The sequence below is a fragment of the Onychostoma macrolepis genome, chromosome 14 (genome assembly GCF_012432095.1).
Source record: "Onychostoma macrolepis isolate SWU-2019 chromosome 14, ASM1243209v1, whole genome shotgun sequence".
Taxonomy (NCBI): domain Eukaryota; kingdom Metazoa; phylum Chordata; class Actinopteri; order Cypriniformes; family Cyprinidae; genus Onychostoma; species Onychostoma macrolepis.
In genome coordinates, this window is record NC_081168.1 from 18,763,237 (window position 1) to 18,785,248 (window position 22,012).

The 22,012-nt window shown below is 36.9% G+C and overlaps 1 protein-coding gene across 14 annotated transcripts in view; it reads left to right on the forward strand.

Moving 5' to 3' along the window:
* Positions 1-13,867, forward strand: part of LOC131553612 (transcription factor COE3) — a 122,561-nt gene extending 108,694 nt beyond the window's left edge. For 10 of the 14 annotated variants that reach the window (XM_058798381.1, XM_058798380.1, XM_058798382.1 and 7 more), the window contains 5 exons: positions 4,254-4,319; positions 4,821-4,995; positions 8,113-8,298; positions 10,080-10,295; positions 11,175-13,867. In XM_058798381.1, coding sequence (XP_058654364.1) covers positions 4,254-4,319; positions 4,821-4,995; positions 8,113-8,298; positions 10,080-10,295; positions 11,175-11,206 — 675 coding nt within the window. In that variant the 3' untranslated portion in view covers positions 11,207-13,867. The remainder of the gene's footprint in view (positions 1-4,253; positions 4,320-4,820; positions 4,996-8,112; positions 8,299-10,079; positions 10,296-11,174) is intronic. The other 4 variants (XM_058798390.1, XM_058798391.1, XM_058798392.1 and 1 more) reach the window with 2 other exon arrangements.
* The last annotated feature ends 8,145 nt before the right edge of the window (positions 13,868-22,012 follow it).

A 22,012-nucleotide genomic window follows, 5' to 3' on the forward strand; every position in this document is an offset into this window, starting at 1 on the left:
AGCAGTGTTATTTTAGTATTATTGAGATACCGTTATTGTCCTTATTAATATTTTGAATCAGTTTATTTTATTTTTGAATAAGTAATTTTAAAATTTGTTATATATATATATATATATATATATATATATATATATATATATATATATATATAGTTCTTGTATCAATTGTTCTATATGTTAACGTTTATTTTATTTCTTTCTACTGTTGTTTTTTTTTTTTTTTTTTTACTGTTTTTGTTTTAGTTAACAATAATAACCCTGGATTAAAGTGAGTAAATGCTTCACAGGATGTGTCTTTATTATAGAAAATGGTACAGTAATGAGTAGTCTTGCTTTATTTGTGTTTCAAGGTGCTCTCTTGTTTTTGTTCTATTCTAATCATTTCTTTTTTCTTTTATTCAATTTGTTTTTTATTTATTTATTTTTTTTATAAAATGAGTCCCTACTCATCGCACTGTAACAAATGTAAAGGTTGAATAAATACATTAGACTGAATAATGCAAGAACAACAGAGCACAAGGTCTCAGCTGTAACAGGGACTCTCTCTCTCTCTCTCTCTCTCTCTCTCTCGCCCCATGTTTGTCATTGACTTGAGCCATCTGTGAGGATCGTTACTGCTCGTTGTTGATTGGCTGGGGGAGGACTGTTAGTTCTAAGGTCATATTTTGTCGTGGGAAATGCAAGTAAATGAGGATGACGAGGAGGAAGCTTAGTGCCCCTATCTCCATATGCCCCCCAATCCTCTCTTGCCTGCATGTTGTGCACTACCACGCAAACACAGTCCCAGATGAGCTCTTAAAGTTAAACTCCAAATAAATATCACAATATTCGGTGGTTTCCTGAGCCTGTTTCTGCCTCTCCGCCTGATCTGAAGGCCACTGTTGTTCTTCCTCGTACATGTAACAGTTTCCACACAGTGTGTTCAGAAACTCGGCCAGAAAGTGTTCAGTTTCAGGGCCTCGTGGCCTGGCATAAAACAGTCACTAAGAGCTGCACTTCACAGATGCAGGCCCGGCTAATGTTTGCATGACATAGATGTGGGAAATCCGAGAGCTTATGTTCCAGCATGAGCTCTGTATTTCTGCATGTATTAAGGTATATTTGTGTATTTTAGGTCCATTTGTGCTTGTATGTATGTGTGTGTTTGTGGCCTAGATACAGTTTTGAGGGACAAAACGTCTAAAAGTGCCCATGAAAAAAATTATTATTTTTTTTTTTGTATCTTCAGAAGGTGAAATGTTTGTAAAGAAATTAAATAATGTCTTTATTCAGTTCTAAAATTGTAAAATAAAAAGCTTTTAAAATAAAGCTCTAAAATCAAAGCTTAAGGTTTGTGTAAATTATAGTCAGTATTATTGATAAAATAGTTTATTATTTATATTATAAAATGATTTTAAAATTTATATTCAATTTATATTAAATAATATTTTTTACTTAAATGTATTTACGTATTACTTATTTGAGAGCTAATGTTCTTTATTCACTTCTAAATATTTTTTAAAGTTATGAATAGATTAGAGATAACAACAGTGCACAAAAAATAAGATTTACTTGCTTTTAACTTAAATTTATTTACTTATTATTTTAAAGTATGCTGTATTTAGTTTAATATAAATTTTTTCACACTTCGTTGGGAAGTCTGTAGCTTAATTTAAAAACAATACACTGAAAAGTGAGATTTTCTTAAAGATTTTAATTATTTTCTTAAAATGATTTATAATTTATTTAAAGTATGTCTTATTTAATTTAAAATTACTTTTTATGCTATTTATATATACTAACAATTTACTAAACGTCAACAATAACACTGGTAAGTAATGAAAATACACAACCTCATGAATTATTCATGTCCTGGTGCATGCTGGGAACGCCAGCATTGTAAAGCTAAGTGTATCTTACTTGATTTTATACCTTATATAAATATATACTGATATAATATACTGATATTTGTCAATAAATATTAGCAGGGTTTTCTTTGGGATTGATATAGTGCTTGATTGTAAATATAACAAACAAATTTACCTGAATTAGAGCTTGTATTTCAACATGCATAATATAGAATTAGTGCAATATTTCCAATGTGTGTGTGTGTGTGTGTGTGTGTGTACAGACACAGGCTGTTGTTCTCACAGTACAGTAATGATAGGTTTGCCAGCAGCCCCAGCTGCCTCTTACCTGGCAACTCTTGAGGGAGAAAAACAACTAGAACTTCCCCTCTTCATCTCTCTCTCTTTCTCTCTCTCCTCCTAACATACTCACTCACTCACTCGTTTCCACTTTATTTGTGCACATTTCCCTCACTTTGTCTTCTTCTGTCTTCTCTCCGTCCCTCGAGTCTTTTTTCCTTTGTTTTCTTCCAACCCTTTCCCCCTTTGCTCATCTTTCAGCGCTGTTTTCTGTCTGCATCTCTCTCTTTCACCTCTCGTCATGAGATTTACAATTACTCTGCCGTTTCCTCTCTTTGTCCTGCTCTCTGTAGCCAACCTGGGTTTTTTTTTTTTTCTATCGTTTTATCCTGATTTCATGAACTGCATCTGTAGTTCTTTGGGTCAATCTTTTTTCTCTTTGTCTGTGTTTACTCTATACTTTCATCTGTCTCTCTCTTTGTTTTCTGTTCTCTCCTCATACAGTCATGTGAAGTGTGTGCGTGTGTGTGTGTGTGTGTGTGTGTGTGTGTGTGGTAGGTTTCAATGTAATACCCCAGGGAGCTCCAGTAGAGGTTGCCATAATACCAGCTCTGGCTTCCTCTGTATCACCTCCACACCTCTCTGTCTGTCTCTGAACACTGTGTGTATGAGAGAAAGAGAGAGAGAGAAAGAGCGATCCTCCTCTTCAGCCTGATCATACAGGCTCAAATCTAAATGTATCTATATACCAGCCTTGTCATTATAAACATTTATGCTTTCTATCTTCTGTGGGACACAAAAATAGATGTTTCGCAGAATGTTTGAGCTGCTCTCTTCTCTTCAGTAGAAGTAGATGGTGACCAGAGTCTCTCAAGCTTCAAAAGTAGAAAAACACAAAGCATGGTCCATGTGTGCTTCATTAAAAAATTGTTCGGACAATTGTTCCTTTGTAAAAGAAACACTTTGTAAATAAACTCGTTATTCACAGAGCAACCTTGCATTAATAGCTGTGATCACTCTTCATTTCAATTTTTCTTTTTCTTTTATTTTGATTGAATTAGAGTCAGCAAGGTTATTTTTAATGATTAAATGGATCAAAAGTGACAGACATCTTTCGCAACAATATAAATGTCTTTATTATAAATTAAAATAATTCTCTTATTTTAAAATTTCTATAAATCAAAAAATTCCTTTAAAAAAAACAAAAAAAACTTTTTAATAGTTGTATATTTCTGAGCAACAAAATATTTTCTGCAGGACAACATGTAGTATTAAAGATCCCATGATTAGAATATATATATATATATATATATATATATATATATATATATATATATATTCATTATTTCTTTGCAATAATGTGTACTGATGAGCTCATAAAAACCTTACAAAATTATTGCAAAAAGTTAAATAGATAGAAACAATGTAATGGGCAAGAGTGATGATTTGATGCTTCCGCCTATATAGTGGAAAGGAGATGCCCTGGAGGTGAAGACAGGAGATAAAATGACGAAAAATTACACTACAATTCAGTGCAGATGTAGCAGATGGAAAATGATTATGCATAAGAAGCCATTGAAAGATGCTTGTGTCCTGTCTTGGTTTTGGTACTCTTAGTGAGACCAGAATGAGTCTGTGGGCCAGAGGAGATGTGTGACTTACACAGGAACACTACAGGATAACACGCACAAACACACACAGTCACACACGCCGTGTGAAGAATGACAGTGGAGCATATGTGTACAGTCTGAAAGGATCGCAGCCCTGGATCACTGCTTGTGTGATTTGGCACAGGTTGAGCGTGTGTTCTGTGTGTATTTGTGTGTGTGTGTCTATGTGTGTGACAGGTTGGTGTAAATGAGATTCCGACAGCTTCTTTTTCTGTCCGCCTCATCACATGTTTGATTTCTCTTTTTTGAACATGACTTGCTTATATATAGTAAATAACTGGTTAAATTTAAAGCATAAAAACTATTTAATTATTTATTATAATTATACTTTTTTATGGTGCTCCACTTTGCTGTTTATGGATTTACTGTGCTGTTTATGGATGCAAACCATGTTGATTTACAGAGGTGGAGTATTGGACTAAACTGTGTTTGTGTGTGTGTGTGTGTGTGTTATTAGGAGGTTCTTCTGAAAAGAGCCGCAGACCTGGTGGAGGCGCTGTATGGAATGCCTCATAACAATCAGGTATGAAAATTACTACAATGAGGCTGATGGTTTTATATGCAACCAGCTGATTTATTTTATTTCATTTTATATATATATATATATATATATATATATATATATATATAATGTACACACATAAAGTCAATAATATAATATGTAAATATTTTGTAATTATTATAATGTAAATAAAATGGTAATAATGTAACAATAAGAACATGATATTTATTTAACAACTTATAATTTTAAATAATTTTATATTTATATAAGGTAAATAAAATAATTTTATAAATATTATAATTTAAATAAGATTCTAATAATGATCAAAAATAATCCTTAAATTGCTTACAATGATAAAATATTCTGGGATTAATAACTAATAATTAATTGTATTATTAATTACATTTTTTCAGGACATTATTGTTTTCTTTCATGTAATGTAATATCTTGAATCAGAAACCAATGAGAAGCACTGTGTATCATAACACCTTTCTCTCTCTCTGTGTTCTCTGGATTGGCCAGGAGATCATTTTAAAGCGTGCTGCAGACCTGACGGAGGCGCTGTACAGTGTGCCGCGGAGCCATAACCAGTTGCCCTCGCTGACAGGCTCCGGCGCTCACTCGGGCATGATGGGAGTTAACTCTTTCAGCAGCCAGCTCGCCGTCAACATCTCTGAGGCCTCACAGGGAGACCAAGGTCAGTGTGTGCTGCTGTGAATCCCACATCACACATTCAAACACATGCATGCACGGCTGTCAAGCAATAAACAAAATGTATTGCATATATCAATATTTGGAAGTCAGTATATTGTTTGTTTTATATCGCTGAACACGAAGCCTGTCACTGCAAACAATTTTACAATCAAGACTCGAATTAAAAGCGGTACTTCATTTACATACAGATCAAGGGGCACGATTAATTGTGTTAATGTTTTTATCACACTATTTTCTTTCGAACTAATCACACTAATGTGTTGCGTTGACAGCCATACAAAGTGTTTGACTGGGTTTGATTGAGACATGACTTCACGAAACACAAAGCTACTCGACAACCTCAGCACTTAAATTCAGTCACACGGTCTGTCAGTCCTTGTCTGGATCTGTTCATCTGTCGTTTGTGAGCTTCACACCCACCCGCAGGCCTGGACCAGCAGCACTGTACATGACGATCGCGTGGCTGTGTTTTGGCAGGCCTGTCACCCACAGCGCTCAAAACTGCCACTCACACTCACCTGCCCATAGAAACGACACGTTCATCAGAGTGTGTCTGTGTGTGTAGACACTCCCTGTCACTCCTGAGAGAAGTGTGAGCGGCACAGGCTGCGAACGAGCTGAGAGACTCTGGTTGACAGCGCTACAAGAATGAAACACGTTATTTGCAAATGCAAACACAGTTTATGAGCACAGCATGCACACATTTTGGAATATCGGTGTATTAAAATCAAGATGCAATCATGGGTTTACAATTCTGAGAGTTGGCAAACATATAGCACTCATTAGCTGACTTCTAAAGCAGGATACAAGAAACATCATAAAGCATTTAAGCAACAATAAAATGAAATGTTACAAAAAATATCTCAAATACATGCAGTTCTTTTCTATTTTCAAAGAATACTTTAATACAAAAATATTAAGTGGCACAACTGTTTTCAACATTGATTATAATAAGAAATATTTCTTGAGGACCAAATCAGCATACTGGAATGATTTCAAAAGTATCATGTGACACTGACGACTAGAGTAATGGTGTTGAAAATTCAGCTTTGCATTACAAAGTAAACTCTGTACTTAAAATGTCTTATGTAATTTCCACACCGTTAGCGTCACTAAACAGAAATACCATTTCCTTTGGATTTGCATATATGTATCTCATGCCCTGTGTGTGAGCATTTCCATGCACAAGTGTGTTTTCAATATCACAGCGTCGGGCCATGTTTCTCTTCACCCACCAGCTCTGACACTCATAGACAGGAAGTGGGAATGGATGTGAGATGAACAGATCACTCTCCTTATATCAGGGAGAGAGAGAGAGAGAGAGAGAGAGAGACACACACACACACAGGAAGACAGAGGAACTCTCTCTCCCTTGACACCCTCTGCTTTCTCTCCTGCTAGCACTCATCCCGTTTTCCTCTCGTCTGTTTTCCTCATTCACGCAGGAAAGGAACACCTACAGGAATCCATGAGGTCATGGGAAAGGGCTGTTAGCCATTATAAAAATATTGCATTTCATACTTCATGCTTGTATGCAGTGAAACTTCAGCAGGATTTAATTCGGTTAGCCTGCTGCTCCGCTCGTTCATCCATCAAACTAATTATTGTTTCAAGTTCTAATTAAGTTGCAAACTGATTTACAGAAAACACTACCTCTTTCCTGCAGCTTATCAAACCACATAGGAGCACAGTTTGTTTAGGGAAGGTCTCGGATTAACCAGCATCGACTCTGCTGACGAGTGATATTTGTAGCTTATAATGGCAGTCATGTTGCCGCTCATGTGACTCTCACATGTTATAAAGGATGTTGATTTTGTCAGTTAGCAAAAAATATTTTTTTCTTGATCTGGATTGTTTAGTAAAACATATTTAAAACAAGATTCATTTGCTTTTTTACTAGTGAGCTTTATATATTTCAACAATTATTTAACAGTTTGGATCAGTAAAAAAGAATGACAGTAAAAAATGACAGTAAAGACCTTGTTACAAAAATATTTTATTGCAATAATTGATGTTCTTTTGAAGTTTGTATTGATAAATGGTCATTATTATAATTTAAAAAAATCAGCTTTGCCATCACAGGAATAAATGACATAAAAAATATTATTTTAAAATTATCTTAAATTGTAATAATAATTCATAATGTTACTGTTTTTACAGTATTTTAATTAAATAAACTACTGACCCCAAACTTCTGAATGGTAGTATCTATATGTGTGTGTGTGTGTGTTGGGAGGGTGTCTGTGTGACTTCAGAAATTTGGATTAATGCTTAAATGAATTTTTGCAGTGCACTTTTTAAAAATATTTTTATTTTATTTTTATTCATTTTATTTTTAGTATCATTTTATTTTATTTATCCCCCTTAAATTCATATTTTCTCTTCTTCCTCTTACTCTCTCGCCCTTTCTGTTCGATATGAGAATTAGGCTTAAGGCCCAGAGAGTGGACATAGATGGATGCCAAGTGGTATTCAAAGCTCCCTCTCTCTTCACTTCCTGTTTAGTTTTGGCTGACTGTGAATTGTACAGGAGGGGAAAAAAAAACAAGAATATGACGTTTCCTTAAGAAATGTCTTTTTAAAACTTACCGCCATGCTTGCAAGTATGTTGCGATGACTAACAGGCCTTTGTTATGCAGGGTTATTGCTGGGGTGTTTTTGGTGGTTGCTAGGGTTTCTTACTGGCTTAAGTCAACTCTCAAGTCTCTGTGATATCCATGTTTCTCAGTATGGCACGGGTCCTGTCTGTCTTATTGTCTGCCAGGCGAAAAGAGCCCAAAACACCCAATACACACACACACACACACACTGCTTTTATGGGAACATAGACAAAGTTTTGTTTGACTGCTGTACTGAGTGCTTTCTTAACAGCATCCGGACATCTTTAAAATGTTCTCACACTTACCGAGGGATCCCACCCACTAGAAACACAAACCCAGCATGTCACAGACACACATTTGCCCAACCGCAACATCTACAAATCACATCAAGCATCTTAATAAGCAGGCTCATAATAAATCCCAGCACTGACATGGTTTATATTTGAACTTCAGTCTACAAGAGTGTCCTCCTTAACCTGTCGCCATCTCTTACATTCCAGGTTACTCTCGTAACTCGAACAGCGTGTCTCCTCGCGGGTACGTGCCGAGCTCCACACCCCAGCAGTCCAACTACAACACCATCACCTCCACCATGAACGGATACGGAGCCGCAGGGATGACCAACCTGGGCGTTCCTGGATCCCCGAGTTTCCTCAACGGATCCGCCGCCAACTCTCCTTACGCAAGTGAGTGTTCTGTTGATCAGCTAACAGATCCTGACATTTCTGCTGAAAAGACCAGCATATTGGCCTTCTTGGCTAGTTTAACCAGCAATACTTTTTACTTTTAGCTAGTCTCAAGGCTTTAACAGCTAAGGGAGTTAATAGTATACACTGCAATGCCATGTATACTATTAAAGAAATGGTCTTTTAAGAACTGTTCACTGAAAGTTTCTTTGGGGAACCAGAATTGGTTTCTCTGTACTCTTAGAAATAAAGGTTCTTCATTGGCAATGGTTCCATGAAGAACCTTTAACATCCATGGAAACTTGCACTTTATAGTGTTCCTTGTATTGCAAATGTGTTCTTTAGATTAAAATGTTCTTCACACTAAGAAAAACATGGTTCTTTTAAGAACTGTTCACTGAAAGGTCCTTTGGGAAACCAAAAATGGTTCTTCTATAGCATCTCTGTGAAACCCCCCTTTTGGAACCTTATTTTTGTAGAGTGTAGAACTACTATTTATGGTAGAACAGGTATTTTCTTAGTGTGAAGAACACTTTAATATGAAGAACATGTTCCTACTATTAAGAACCTTTTCATGGAACCATCAATGCCAATAAGAACCTTTTAAAGAGTGTAGACCGATTCACCAACTACAACCCAGCCTGGAAATGTTAGATACTACATGCTAATCATTTCAGCAGGGTTGTTAACTCTTCACTGCATGTTTTGGATTCTGATTTGTTGGATTTAACCAGCTAAATTCGCCTATTGTGAGTCAAAAAAGCTTGCATTTTGTGATTTTGGTGATCACAACAGGCATATTTGGTCAGCGTCTAAATGCTAATCTGAAATACTAAGGTTGTTTGTTTGTCTATTCGTGTTCTTTGAGGGAAAGGTTGTTGTCTGTCTGCTGTTCCATGCACTGTGAACGTCTCCATCCGAACTAACTCCACAAACACTCATATTTTTTCATCTCCTTTCATGTCTAACACTTTAACGACTCCTCCATGCATCTCACTCCGTCACATGCTCGCTTTCTTGCTGCGGTCAGGATAGTGAGCTTTCTGTCTGCAGTTTCCTGTAGATACTTCTGCTGCTACTGTACGTTATTGGGGGGAAAAAATCACAATGCTGGAGGCCTGACAATTACAAATGAGGTTTTATATACCCAATACTGTTCATATATTCGATATATAGCAGCTGTATTTTGTGTGATTGGCACTTGTTTGGCAGGCCAAGCTTTGTGCAAAGCTGTTTCATGGCAGGTTTGCTTTCCATTCATTACAAAAATGGGAAACAAGTTGGCAAGAGTTTTCAATTGGAATTTCATTGAAGAAAATTCATTGTGGGTTTTGCTCCAATTTGGTGAGAAAGCTCAAGCTTTCTTCTCAAGATTCAGTGCCAAGATTGTTGGCTAGCGTACGATGGTTTTTATTACCTGTCTTTCTCTCAAAGCATGCAGATGACCGCATATTAGATGTCCTGATAATATCATCTTCTGGCATGCTTTACTTATACGTGTCAATACAAGAGCAATACGAGTTTTCATGTTGATGCTTCTGCAAAAGTGTGATTTGGCAGTCAAATGTGGACTATATTGACATAAATCCTCTTCAAGAGTTCTAAGTTATGGATCAACTTTGCCATGCAGGTAGCACACGGTTTCATTCCCATAATGCCTCACTCTGCCATAGCCCTTCCCCTTCAATTAACCCTCTAACAATCGGCATGACCCACCTCATAACGCTCATCTTTGTGTGTGTGCGGGTGTGTGTTTCTCTGTGTGTGTGTGTCTGTTTCAGTCACCCCTTCCAGTCCTCTATTGGAGCTTCATGCCTCCTCTTCCTCCTCTTCTTCATGCATCCCTACTTCCATCTCTCTGTCTGCGGGCCCTTTCTCATTCTCTCCTGTCCATATGATCTCTGCAGTCAAACAGAAGAGCGCCTTCGCGCCTGTCGTCCGGCCACAGACCTCCCCGCCCCCCACCTGCACCAGCACCAATGGGAGCAGTCTACAGGGTGAGCACCCCACCCCTCTCCTGCCTCTGAGCCAATCAGGAACGAGTCACAAAAAAAGGGCACTACATTTTTGAGGACAAAGTTGATCCATAACTTTCTACTTACAAGATTGGTTGCTTTTACAGCAAAAAATAATAAAATACAATGTAAATAATTTTCTCACACTGGTGGTGATGTCTGTTGGGGCAAATTAGTGTAAAATAGTATCAAAATTTAGTCAAAAACTTGAAAGAAAAAAAATGTATCACAGTTTTCACAAAAGTACTATCGATAGTCATAAGAAATGTTTCTTGAGCAGCAAATCAGTATATTAAAAAATGATTTCTGAAGGATCATGTGACACTTAAAACCGGAGTAATGATGCAGAAAATTCAGCTTTGCCATAATAGTACATTTTTGAGGTTGAAGTTGATCCATAAATTTCTACTTCTAAGATTGGTTGCTTTTACAACAAAGAAAATTACATTTCAATAAATAAATAATGAAGAAAAATGCTTTTGATTTGCATGCAGGTGGTGATGTCTGTGGGGGCAAATTAGTGTAAAATACTATCAAATGTCCCGATTTGCATGAAGTCAAAAACGTATTCGTAAAAGATGATCATTTCCCATGTTACTTGCATGTTATGAACCCACAATTCTGACTGCAGATTTATTTCTAGAAGGAAACTCTTACCTTTAAAGCGCTAAACTGTAGAAGCGTTTGCTTAACAACAGCTATTTGCTAAAAATATTCCTCCATCCAGACCGACTGTGGAATGAGCTGCAATATTGACCTTTAATAACCATAAACCATGCAGTCGTTTTATGGTTCAAACAGATCATGTGTTATTTGAACCGTCTCATTTATTGTCGACTGACCTCTTGTTGTCTCTTGCAGCTATGGCCGGTCTGATTGTCCCTCCCATGTGAAGCGGAACCTGATCTTCCTCTAAGGCTTCATTGAGCCCACAACAAACTCACTGGCTCACCAAATCTGTCTGACACTCTCTTATCGAACATCACCAGTCCTACGAGGAGCTGCCCGAAAAGAACATCTACACCTGGATCGCTAAAAGAAAAAAAATGAAAAGTGTACCTGGCCTGAAAATGTCCCATGTCCTGAAATGTCAATAGATGTGTTTGTTTTGCCCTCTATGACTTCATCCTTGGAGACTCGCCATAGCGGGTGGCATTTCGAACAGGAAGCATAAAAGCTGGATATTATCGCAATGTGAACGAGAAGCCGAGGTTTTGATACGTCCACGGCCGTAGGGGCTTCTTTGCATGGCTGACGTTGTCTGTAGACTGTCCGTTTCATACTGTATGTCTGTCCTGTTTCCACTGTGAGAAGAGAGACGCCACTCATCCAGATGGGACTGCGACAGCTCAAAACGCCATTCGGAAACCATTCATTCCTAATTACTAAATGCAGTGTGTTTGGTTTTCAACATCAAGCTGATTTTATTTCCTTTCGCTTTTGTTTTAAACCATCAAATGAGAACACAAACAAACACGAAATGATCCCAGACTGAAGAGCGTGATATTTAGTAATCATCAGGATGATGATGGATGTCAGTCATTTTTACTCATACTGTTTCTGTAGTTCCAGTATAGTTCCAGGTGTGTGGATAGGTAGATTTAAGCCAGGAATGCTTTCTGCAGTTTTAATCACATTTAGGTACCAGACTTATTGTTGAACTTCTTATTGTGCTTTTTTTTGTATGTATTTATAAAGTTTTTTTCGGGATTTCTTTGGTGAGTTAGGCCTGAATAATAGTATCAAATATCTATGTCAACACATTTGATGTCTTAATACCTTTTAGATATTGTAAAAAGAGTGAAAAATAAAAGGGATTACACTTTTTTTGTAAAAATAAAAATGACAATGACAAAAAAAAAAGGTCTGGACATGACCAGGACACCTGTTTTTTGAAAGCAGGTTGCAAAGCTCCACCACTTTTGTATAAAAAAAAAAAAAAAAAATCTTTTTTCAATCGTATATTTAATGTTTTCTTTTTGCAAAAAAAACATTTGTGTTCTTGTTCCCTCCTCTTGTCTCGTGTGTTCTCGTGAAACGTGTATGATCATAGTTATTTCCTAATGCACTATTTTTGTTGGGGCACTTACAAAAGCTATGTATGTTAGCAAGCAGATGAAAATAATAATAATAAAAAAAGAACAAAAAAAAATTGAAAACCTATACAAATATGCACCAGTATGTTTTCAGACGATTTTTTGAATCGATTACTCTTTGCTTTGGTCATGATAACTGAAATGGCTAATCGTTCATCATGTGATTTTGTTAATGTTTCTAAAATGTTTCCATAATACTTCTCTGTCCTTGTTGAGGTTTATTTTGCATTAGATATGCGTTGTTTCGACTGGTATAAAGTCAACATTTCTATCTAATGTGCTGATAAATATGCCACGTGTTTAATGTATCACATGCCCAGAAATGGATCAAATCAGAGAAGTCCAAACCTGTTGAAACGGAGAACATTTTGACGTGGAACCATTCATTGACGTCAGTGTTGCTGGTGATATTGTTAGCTGTTGCACACACATGCACAAGTTATGCAATTTGTATTTAAATGCAACTCGCAATCCACACTTCGGTGGATTAGCTGTGAAATTAATTAACGGAAGGAGATATAATGATGCCTTAAAATAGGATGTGCTCCAGGACAGTGGATCTCAAATCACAAATATTAAAAAAAAAACAGTCTGTGATACAATGCATTTAAATACTTATGGAACGGCAATGTTTTAGGTCTTAGTAGGGAAAAGGTGGAAAATTATTGTGGAAATATGACTTCGGTAATCATTGTATTGCGGGTTGTCATCTTCACAAAGGAGGTTTCTTAGTCATGTTTGGTTTTGTTTCTGTTTGTGATTAAATACCACAGACTGACCACTTGGAAACAATGTAATTTTAATATTCCAGTCATGATTCTTCTCTATTTCCCTGAAGTGAGTGAAGGTGTGTTTGCTAAGATGAAATGTGAAAGAAATTGTGGTTTCTGAAGACCTCTTTTAATTTCACAGGTGACCTAATTACTTCACATTCGTCCTTTTGGGGTTTAGACATAAATGGGGTAAAGAAAATACAATTTGACAGTGCCCTATTATATTAAAACAGCTGAATTCAATCTCAAAGTTCACTTGAAAACATCTCAGAGATCCAGCTTGGCTGGAAACACACACACACACTCACACACGTCCATCCATTTCACCCATGCATTCAGTTTCCTAATAGCTTGTGAAAGGTTTTTTTTTTTTTTGTCATAGATGTAAAGAACTGGCTTCTGCTTTCTTTTTCAAAACCTGTTTTCTTTGGAAATGTTAAACTCGAGGTGAAATGGAGAAAGGTACTGCATCTTTGTGAAATATGAAATATTATATCAAAATATATCAAAGCACAATGTTTAATTAATGTCTTTAGAATTCAGATAGGGAGATGTATTCTACTTTCCTTTTTTCTCTCTGACCATGCTGTAAATAATTGCATGTTTTTCCTTTGTTTTTATTTCAGTTTTTTTTTTTTCCTGTGATCCCGTGCTTTTTGTACAGAAACAGAAAATAAAGATTACATTTGGCTTGAAAATATTTTGTCAAGCATCTTTATTGTGTAAAAGCACAGTCTCTTTTTCACTTTCACAATGTTTTAAAACATCAACAGTCCATCGAGTTATAAAAGTCACTTTTTATGCTGTGCTTCTCAGCATGGGGTGAACCATCTCAGGCCAGAAATCTCTAGCTCCGCTCCAAACTTCACAGCGAGGCTCATCCTTCCAAGGTTTCGACCTTTTGGTCTGCTGAGCCTGCCAGCACTGCTCAGTTGATGGGATATATTTTTGAAACCTTATCCAAAGACCACATTCAATTTTTTTTTTTAGTTTTGGCCCTCAAACCCAATGCGCTGAACCTGTGTAAAGACACAGTGACCCATGCAGATCAGAATCAATCATTCCTGAAATCACTCCAGCGCAGTAATTTTCCTGAGCTTTCTGCTTGGATAAGACAGAATGAGGGAGATATTCCGAACGTGATTTGTGCTCATGTCAAAAGAAACATTTAAGGAAGGGGAAATATCTGAGACATGAAGCTGGTGGCCTTTTGATTACCTCTAGTATTTGACAGTCTCACAAATTGCACAGTCGACACTGGCTAGTTTACAGAACGTCTGTCTACACTTGAAATCATTCTTACTCTTATCAGCTACACCTCAAAGCAGAATTTCAATGGAAAAGTCTGAAGTGCGAACATAGCAAAAAGGGAAAAAATTTTACTAATAATAAGAGCGAGAGTTTTTAAATTTAACATCCTTAATACTTTTTTCCAAAAAATTAAAAATAAAATTTTAAAAAATTTAAAAAGTACAATTACTGTCAGTATAAATACATATTAATATGTTATATAAATGAAAGACTAGAGAGAGAACAGCAAATAAATAAAATAAAATTAATTAATTAATAAAAAGAAAATAAGCAAAATACTAATTTATATTTAGAGTTTTATACATACACATTTTTGGTAAAGCCAATTTTTTTCTGAGAAAATATATTTATTCATGTGGCACTAAACAAAAATATACATTCACATATACATGTATAGTATTGAGGGTTTTAATGCATGCATTAAATGATGTGTGCATTAAATGTGCGTGTTGATGTGAGCATGCTCACTACGATGTGTTTTTGCACATTTACAGTAAAGCGTCAGCGGGTCATTTGAAGTCTTGTATCTTTATCTTGTTGGTCTTCACTGAGCCTTTGATGCCATTGGGCAGCAGAGCTTGTATCAAAGCTTCAGCGCATGAACAGGAAATCTGCCTTCTATCTCCAAAACGTGTGGGAGTATCAGAGCTCCGTCTATCTCTCAGACCATGAGACCAGACACACGCCGCTTCCAGACTCCGCAGCCCTGAATGAGCACGTCTCAGCAAGAACCACGACCCTCCGATTGTTGCTCAATGAATATCCACTTGTCTGTGTGAGTGGGAGAGTGTCTTTCTTCACAGATGCAAGGCTGCTATCAGTGTCTGAGTTTTCCCATGGAGAGTTTTGTGTGTTAGACTGCCATCCATACATCAGCCCTACGATAACAGATCCACGCTTCCAATACCTTCACTAACAATCCGCTGCAAAATGACGGACATAGTGTAAAGGGAGAACATTTACAGCTGGTTTGTCAATGCTTAAAACCACCAGCACATTTAAAGACTCAGTATTTTGTGTATCATGTTGTTGTTTGATGGATATTTCAGAAGAAAAAAGGGGCCTTAGATGAAAATGATATTTGCTAGTAAAGACTGTGGTAAGGGAGTGGGAGACACTGTGTTTTAGTTTCTTAAAGTGGATGGCAACGAGAGAGTAAACAGTATGTAAAAGCCTTAGAAAATGTCATTTCAATGGGAAAACCTTCTGGCAGTTTTTTTTATTCGACTTGAGCAATGCACGGCTTTCCTCGCACACGCACTACCAGTCAAAAGTTTGGAGACACTTGACTGAGGTTCTCATGATCTTAAAGAAACAGATCACTCAAAAATTAAAAGTCATCATTCAACAAAAATCATTTAACTCATCATCCTGTCTTTCTTCAATGGAATACAAAAGCAGTTCTTTGTAAAAACAAAAACAAAAACAAAAAACCCCAAAAACAGTGCATATGAGCAACATCACACTTGTAGCCGTGCGATATGACTGTATAGCAGCACGGCTGTGATTTGGCCATAGGCTGCAGGCCGAGTGCTGTAGGTAATCACAGCGTGCCGATATACAGCCATATTGCACAGCTACAAGTGTGATATTGTGTTCATAACTGTTCAAACGCACAAGTGTGTAAATAAAAACAGATACAACAATGGACCGTTTAAAAGCTGAGCCCAAGCCTCCATTTCTAATTCAGAAAGGTCACTTTAGAACTAGTAACGAAGGAACATTGAGTTGCTTCATTGAAAATGTATTGTATTACTGTATTAAAAGCTGTGTATTATGTTTAGTAGAATATTATGAGTGAGAAATGGACTGAGTGTGATTACCTGCATCTGATACAACATTCATTCTTCATCTTATATTCACAATAAAACATTAGTTTGAATGTCCGCTGAGGAAAGCGATATCTTTTTCGTACCATTCTTTCATCTGTTAAGGGTGATTTCCAATGACAGCACTGCTCAGTGCATTTGTTGGCTGCATCAGCGCTCTGATATACAGCATTGATGTCACATACAATATAACGTGATGAGATTTTGCCCTCTGCGAAAACTATTTGCTCTTGACCAAATAATATATTAATGAGAACAAAGACTGCCCATTAAATTTTCCCAAAACGAATCTCATGTTTAACTGCTATAGAGACATAAGAGCCAGCAGCAAATTCCATCTACACTGTAAAAAAAAAAAAAAAAAGTTGAGCCAACTTAAAATTTTAAGGCTACCAGCTTCAGCAGATTTTTGGGTTTGCTCAACTTATTTTTGTGGGAGATTCTCCAATTTTTGTTGTATAAACTTAAAACGACAAGTTGAGAAAACTCAAAAATCTGCTGAAGCTGGTAGCCTTAAAATTTTAAGTTGGCTCAACTTTTTTTTTTTTTTTTACAGTGTAGACAAGGTAAGGCTGCTCTGCGATTAAAGCCCTGGAGCACACATCTCCGAAAACATCGAAGCAAATTTTCAAATAGACATCTTTATTAACACATCACATATTTGAAGTACATTCTAGCTTAAACGACTCTCAAAACTACATTCTATGACACAAAAACAGTATTATTTGTAAAATTGTAGTGTATTTGGGTGACCACCATGACATTCGTTGTGAGAAATACTACAAGTGGAGTGATACAAACGGTGAAATGGTTGGAGCTCTGGTATTACTAGAATATCGCATGCCTGGAAAAGGCTCTCAGCCAATCAGATTCGAGAACCAGAAAGAACTGTTGTATGTATATATATATATATATATATACACACATATAAACACACACACATACATACTTACATATATCACACACATGCACACTTATTTAGAAATGAAATAATTCATACAAATACAAATTATGATAAAAATTTATTGTAATAATACAAATTATAACTGAAATCTACATTTTTACTGGTTTTTACTATATACACACACATTTTTGTTTAAACAGCAACTATTTACTATTATTAAAAGAAATACAAATAGGTCTGTCCAAATGTTTAACTGATAATGTATCTTTTTCATTTTTATATGATTGTTGTTCACTGATATGCCCATAATATCTACAAATAACATAAGAAACAGTTCTCAAAGTCTTCCTTTCCAGGTGTGTGGGTGAGTCAGAGAACTTGATGCCGTCACTCCTCAAGTACGGCCCATCTGTGTATATGTTGAATAAGGAATGAGCACACTTCCTGTGTGCTGCTGATGTCATAGTGACAGTCCAGGCCGTGCTTGCTGCTTCTGCGAGGGGATGGGCGGCAATAAAACGGGCCCAGAGGACTGACAGAGAACTGTAAGTCATCTTAAACAGGAAGTGCCTGAGGCCTCAGGCTACGATGACATAGGAGCCCTCCACCAACTCTGCACAGTTCAGAAGGTGCATAAATCACCCGTGCAAAAGTTCACCTCCAGCCAGGGAATCCACAATCACTGAAGGAGCTCTGGAAATATCACATCGGACCATCAAAACCATGTGTTGCACTACAGACCGATGGAGCACATATTTAGGAGTATCTCCCGCAGTAGGTTGCAGTTCCCTCCTGGATTTGACGATTGTGTTACAGTGTGGCACAAGCAAATGGCCTCTGCAGGTGTGAGTTATTGAGAAGTGATCCATCATTCTTGTCAAAGCCAATCTCGGTTTTGATCGTGATTTTTGAGCTACGATTAAATGTCTGGTAGAGCTACTAGCAAATTCCATACAGAGCAGGAATGGGAAAGATCTCAGTGACATCGATGGGTCATACGGTGATCTAAAGTAAGAGGAATTGACGTCGTTTGATGTGCGTTTGGTTATGAAGTGAGACATGCATTGCTGAACACTTGTTACTTGCTTTTCCTCCACCTGTCATTGAGTATGACAAGTGTTACCGGATGGCTCTCGATGAATACTGCTTTAAAGATGCATGTCTTTCACAGCCTAGGTGGAGGCAAAAATCACCTGTCAGAAGAACTGTTTAAACCAAATCAGTTTATGGCCGGAGAAACTCTCAATTTAATTACAAGGCTTAGAAAAAGTGTGTGATCGCAGTGGTTTTTATTCCCGGTTAGTCCCTCCTTCCTGTCATCACCTCCACCTAAAACCACACCTCATTCTCTCACCACGATCGCTCCATCTCGAAAGCACTCGCGGTATCAGCTGAAGAAATATTATCATTTCCGTTGCCAATCGGGCCTTGTGTGGCCCTGAAACAAGAGGGGCGTGTGGAGAGTGTGACCGGGTCACCGAGACGAAGTGTCGCTGGATACGGTTGTGAGATCTGGTTGTAGAAGTGCTGTCACACCCCCCTTGGCGGGAAACTCGATCCTAGCGGCTAAGAGGCGAGCTGGAGAAAGCCCCATCACTCCTGCAACATCCCCGAGAGCTCGCGTCCCGGGAACCTTGTTTGTGTTGAAAGAAGAATAACATCCCATGTTTTGTTTTGCTATGTGTTTTTTCTTTTTTAGACAGGCTTCGTTTCGTTCGAAGACAACCTCGGCGTAAAACGCCTCCTTGAGAAAACATAAAGAAAAAAGTGCACTTTACACCTGTTTCCTTTTTTCATCTGTCTTCATTATTCTGTAGGAGGCAGGATGTTTGGTTTGGCTGCGAACTGCCTCATGACTTAATCCCTGGGTGCTATTGTTAAATTTTCGAGAAAAAGAATGAAAACCAAATGTGGTGTGGGACCGAGGATTGAGTTTCAAGCCTGCGCTTTAACAATGTTATATTTCCAGCCGTTCAAGCCAAATAATTCACGTATGTTTCCCTTGTAATATTATGCCAAACATGAGATCTTTGCTTTGTCAAATCTGGTAAATATCAAACCCACGGTATCAATAGGAAAACAGTTTTAATAAGCATTCCCAGAAGAGGTCGGAGAACACCTCTCACCTGGAAGCGATTAAACGGGACAGGAAATGGAGGCAGGGAGTGAGTGCTTCCCAATAACGCCAACCCCTGAAGAACAAAAATATGCAGAATCATCATAAACCATTATCTGAGAGGAGATAGAATTGCTCCAGACATCTGGGGCACAAGATATAGCCAAACAAATAATTTATACAATAAATATCTTTTCAATATGTGTCTTTATAAGTTGCAAACATAAACGCCTCATAAAACTCATGATGACATCATCATTCTCAAAAACCTGTAAAAAACATAAAAAATATATTAATTATAATACATTTAATAACACAGTTTTACAGTGATATTATAAAATAAAATATGTTTTAAAATAAAAAGTCTGTTAAAATAATTTTTGGTAATTGAAATAAAGCTGAAATAGAATAAAATATAAATATTAGATAAAAAAGAAAAGTAAAACACTTGGTAACTAACTGAAATAAATAAGTTGAAGTAATAACATTTCTAAAACTAAAACTGAAATAAAGCAAAAAAGTACATAACAAAAATTTATAAAACAAACTAAAATTAAAATGAAAACTGAAAATATGGAAATAAAAACTAATTAAAATATTAATTAATACTATAATAATATATAAATAATTATAAAATAAGAGTTTTGTATAATTTACCATGAAAAGTTCCGCTGCAATTATATTTTGAGTGGATACATTTCTTCTTATTTTGTTATCATTTATGTACATTGAAGTAAGTTAGTTTATTTTATTTTAACTCCACGATGGTAATTCTAAAGTTTAAAACAGAGAAATAGTTCAAGTAAGATGATATATTACAGCACCATTACATCCAGTAACAGTAAAACAGTAAAATATATAGGGGCCAAGTTGCCGTCCCAAATTTGACAGTAAATGTAACAGGAAAAGTATTAAAACTAAATTCAATTTTGTTATGTTAAGTCACCCCACGTCCAATGTAAAATGCGGGTCCTGCAGCAAAACTGGTTAGGAAAAGTTTTTTAGAAGAAGATTCTCGGTGAGCAGGGAAGCCCTTCCCGATTGAAATTCAAACAGCAGAGACACTGTGATCATCTCCCAGGTACAAATCAGAGTTAATAAATCAATCTGCAGCCTGGGTGTGCTCACAGTCACTCCCTCCGCTCCTCGCTAAACAAATGGATTCTGCATGCTTAATGAGAACACAGGGAGGAGGTGGAGGGGTGGAGGTAAAGTAACTAATACCTCTGATGGAATCAGCAGACGTGAGCTACAGACACCTGCCAAAAAAGCAAACAGCGCCGGCCAAGTCAGGGATTTGGCCAGCGAGGCCACGGCGGCATCCGCGTAGGAGAGATTCTCGCTCCGTGGCAGATTTACAGCGGACCATGAGACTTTTCTTGGAGAGACAATGGACTGTCGGAGCACCCAAAGGCACGCAGAGGATAACTACAACAGCAGATCGTAAAGAAAGTCTGATGATGATTCTAATCCAGGCCTTTCTATAGATGTCAGACTTATTTAGTTAATACAAGGTGATGAAATGAACAGATGAGCAGCAATCAGCACTGCAGCTGCAAAACACATCCTCTCACACATGTTTCAAACCTGCGTTCACTCACTTCAGGTGCTGGCTGGATCATTGCTGCATGTCTGCTGCAAGTTTTTGGTCTATAGGATCATGCTGTCCGAAGCAAATAGTTCAGGCAGTTTCTTGGGGAGATTTAAGATGTCTTTCTTGAGCACTGAAACAGTTTCTTAGATTTCAATCACAATATTTAGCATGACATTTTTAATGTATTATTTCTGGCTCTCAAAGAGGTTCACTTAAGGAAATGCAAAAATAAAGCTGAGCAGTGACAGCCCACTTTTTCAGCGGATTTGATTCCGGAAGTATTTTCCCCACTCATTTTCTCCTTAAGGATTTCAAATAATATGTCAATAACTTATGAGCCTTGAACCAACTCAACCAGCTACAAGATTAATCACAATGTGATCAGAAGCAAAAAGCATCTGAGAATCACAGGGGGAAAAGACTACTTAAATGGATTTTTCACCCACAAAAGAAAATTATTTTACTCACTCTCAAGTTTTTCCAAACCTGTATGAGTTTCTTTCTTCTGCTAAACAGAAAAGATATTTTATGGAGAGAGAGAGAGAAAACTGTGGAAGTCAATGGGGACCAGCAACTGTTTGGTTACCCACATTCTTCAAAATATCTTCTTTTGTAAGGTGAGAAAATTAGAATTTATTTTTTATTTTTAGGTGAACCATCCCTTTAAAGAAGCAATAAAATACACATCCTATGAAGCACTGATGCTGTAACTGAAAAAAAAGAAAGTATAAAAAATTATTGACTTGATTATAAAGGTAAAGGTTTACTGAAGTTTTCTTAAAAAGGCAAACAAGCACTGTAGGGATCCAACAGATTGATGGACCTAAGAATGTCTGTCTTGATACATTATTAAATATAATAGATTCAAATATATCCATTTCTCTATAGAAAATGAATGTTATTTCTCCTGTAACCTGCACTCAATACCAAACACTCACACACACTGCTCTGCCAAGGCCACCATATCTGATAATTGCTCAGAAACATCCTACCATACTATAGGTAAACCAGCATTCTCTCCAAGCATCATCTCTTTCTCCAACCATGAATATTTATCTATTTGACACTGTTCCAGG